At 42.2% G+C, this 2,122-nt stretch overlaps 1 protein-coding gene across 1 annotated transcript in view; it reads left to right on the top strand.

The window, feature by feature from the left end:
• The window catches only part of LRRK2 (leucine rich repeat kinase 2), a gene marked incomplete at its 3' end in the record, with an annotated part of 76,418 nt that overhangs the window by 67,391 nt on the left and 6,905 nt on the right, over positions 1-2,122 (top strand). The window contains exon 39 of the mRNA XM_029282970.1: positions 1,185-1,285. Coding sequence (XP_029138803.1) covers positions 1,185-1,285 — 101 coding nt within the window. The remainder of the gene's footprint in view (positions 1-1,184; positions 1,286-2,122) is intronic.

Genomic DNA, 2,122 nt, shown 5'->3' with positions numbered 1-2,122 from the left:
TGAAGCGGTATACAAGTCTAAGTCCTATTGCTATTGTTATTTAACCTGTGATAGCGCAGTGGTGAGAATGGAGTATTGCAGGCAAACTCTGCCCACCACCTGGAGTTCGATCCTGATGGGGCTCAAGGTTGACTCAGCCTTCCGTCCTTCCAAGATCGGTAAAAGGAGGACCCAGATTGTTGGGGGAAAGCTGCTGACTTTGTAAACCGCTTAGAGAGGGCTGTAAAGACTTACAAAGCTGTAGATAAGTCTGTGTGCCAGTGCTGTTGCCAATATTTTAATCTAATTGGTATTGTTAGAAATATTGTACGAAGTTAGGAATTTCATTCGGTAGGTAACGTAGAATTCTTTTGGGATGCCCTCAATATGGATACGAAAGTTTTGTGTAATTTCATCATACTATTTCTTCCAGTCTATCTTCATGCATGGTTGAATAAGATACCTAGCATGCATTTTTGCCTTAATTTGCAGATGGATTAGTGCTGACAGTTGCAACCTGTGCTTAGAACCGAGAATTCGGAAAGTTTTGTTGGCTATATTTATTTGTTCCTTTGTTTTTATTTTTTACATTTTTTTTTTATTTTGAAAAATTTTAGTTTATTCAAAGAAGATTAAAATACAAGAACGCCAAAATATTTAAAAATAACAACAAAACAAAAAAAGACATTGACCCAAAAAGTGTCTTAAAAAACCCCTAACACACATACACAGAACATCCTCCCTAGTTGAATGCTGGTTAGTATAACACAACAATGTTGGAAGGAATGTTATAATCTTCTACCTGAATAGGGGGGGTTGGGCTAGAAGACCTCCAAGGTCCCTTCCAACTCCCTCCTGTTATCCAGTATGTTTAACAAATCCATCCTTGCTGGTTTGAAGGGAATTCTATCAAATTAAAAATTAATTATTTCAGCGACGGTATGATTTCTTAACTTAGAATACGCCAGGGGTCTTCAAACTTGGCCCTTTTCTGACTTGTGGACTTCAACTCCAAGAATTCCTCAGCCAGGCGCGCCTGGCTGAGGAATTCTGGGAGTTGAAGTCCACAAGTCAGAAAAGGGCCAAGTTTGAAGACCCCTGGAATACGCCGAAACGGTGTTTCATTACATATGTAATTATCCTCCTATAAATTCAGGGAACGTTACCGACTCTTTTAATCTTGTCTCATGTTTTCTATCGAAAAGGCGATGGCGGATTCGGATCCGTGTACCGCGCGGTTTACGTCGGCGAAGAAGTAGCTGTAAAGATTTTTAATAAGCATACATCCCTTAGGCTCCTGAGACAGGTGAGTCAATTGGCAGCCTGCTAATAAATCACAAAGCCGTGAATTTCTGTTTGGAATTCACAAGGGCCAGGATTCGGCCACCTAATCAATGGCTGCTGACCGCCTGGCAGAGAAGGGTCATTAATTATTTGTTGCAAATGTCCACCTGCTCGGGACTCGGCCCAAAGCGTTTTTCCAAGTGGCCTATCGTTGCGTTATTCCGGAATAAAAACTACGGTTTGCTTCTCGGGTTTTTTCCCTTTGGCTGATTTTGGGGAAATCGCTTGAACGACTTATTTATTTTCAACTTTCCCATTTTTTTAATCTCTGCTTTTTCTTGGTCGACTGTCGATTGCAAAAGCCTTGCCAGCTTCTCTGAAACTGTTTGTGACCCTTGGGATCTGCGAGGCAGAGATTTGAAAAATCTCTCTCTTTAGCCTATGCTACAAACGTACATGATGTCCATGGAGATTCTCAGTCATCCAGGCCATAGTTGTTTCAAAGAACCTCCCCCTCCTCCTCCTCCTCCTCCTCCTCCTCCTCTTCTTCTTCTTCTTCTTCTTCTTCTTCTTCTTCTTCTTCTTCTTCTTCTTCTTCTTCTTCTTCTTCTTCTTCTTCTTCTTCTTCTTCTTCTTCTTCTTCTTCTTCTTCTTCTTCTTCTTCTTCTTCTTCTCCTTCTCCTTCTCCTTCTCCTTCTCCTCCTCCTCCTTGTTGTTCTTCTTCTCTTCTACTTCTCCTCCTCCTTGTTCTTGTTGTTGTTCTCCTCCTCCTCCTCCTCCTCCTCCTCCTCCTCCTCCTCCTCCTCTTCTTCTTCTTCTCCTCCTCCTCCTCCTCCTCCTCCTCCTCCTCCTCCTCCTC

This window comes from Protobothrops mucrosquamatus, unplaced genomic scaffold (genome assembly GCF_001527695.2).
Source record: "Protobothrops mucrosquamatus isolate PMUCROS unplaced genomic scaffold, P.Mucros_1.0 scaffold_30, whole genome shotgun sequence".
Classification (NCBI taxonomy): Eukaryota; Metazoa; Chordata; class Lepidosauria; order Squamata; family Viperidae; genus Protobothrops; species Protobothrops mucrosquamatus.
The sequence above is the reverse complement of the archived record's forward strand: the minus strand, read 5'-3'. Positions and strand labels throughout refer to the sequence as shown.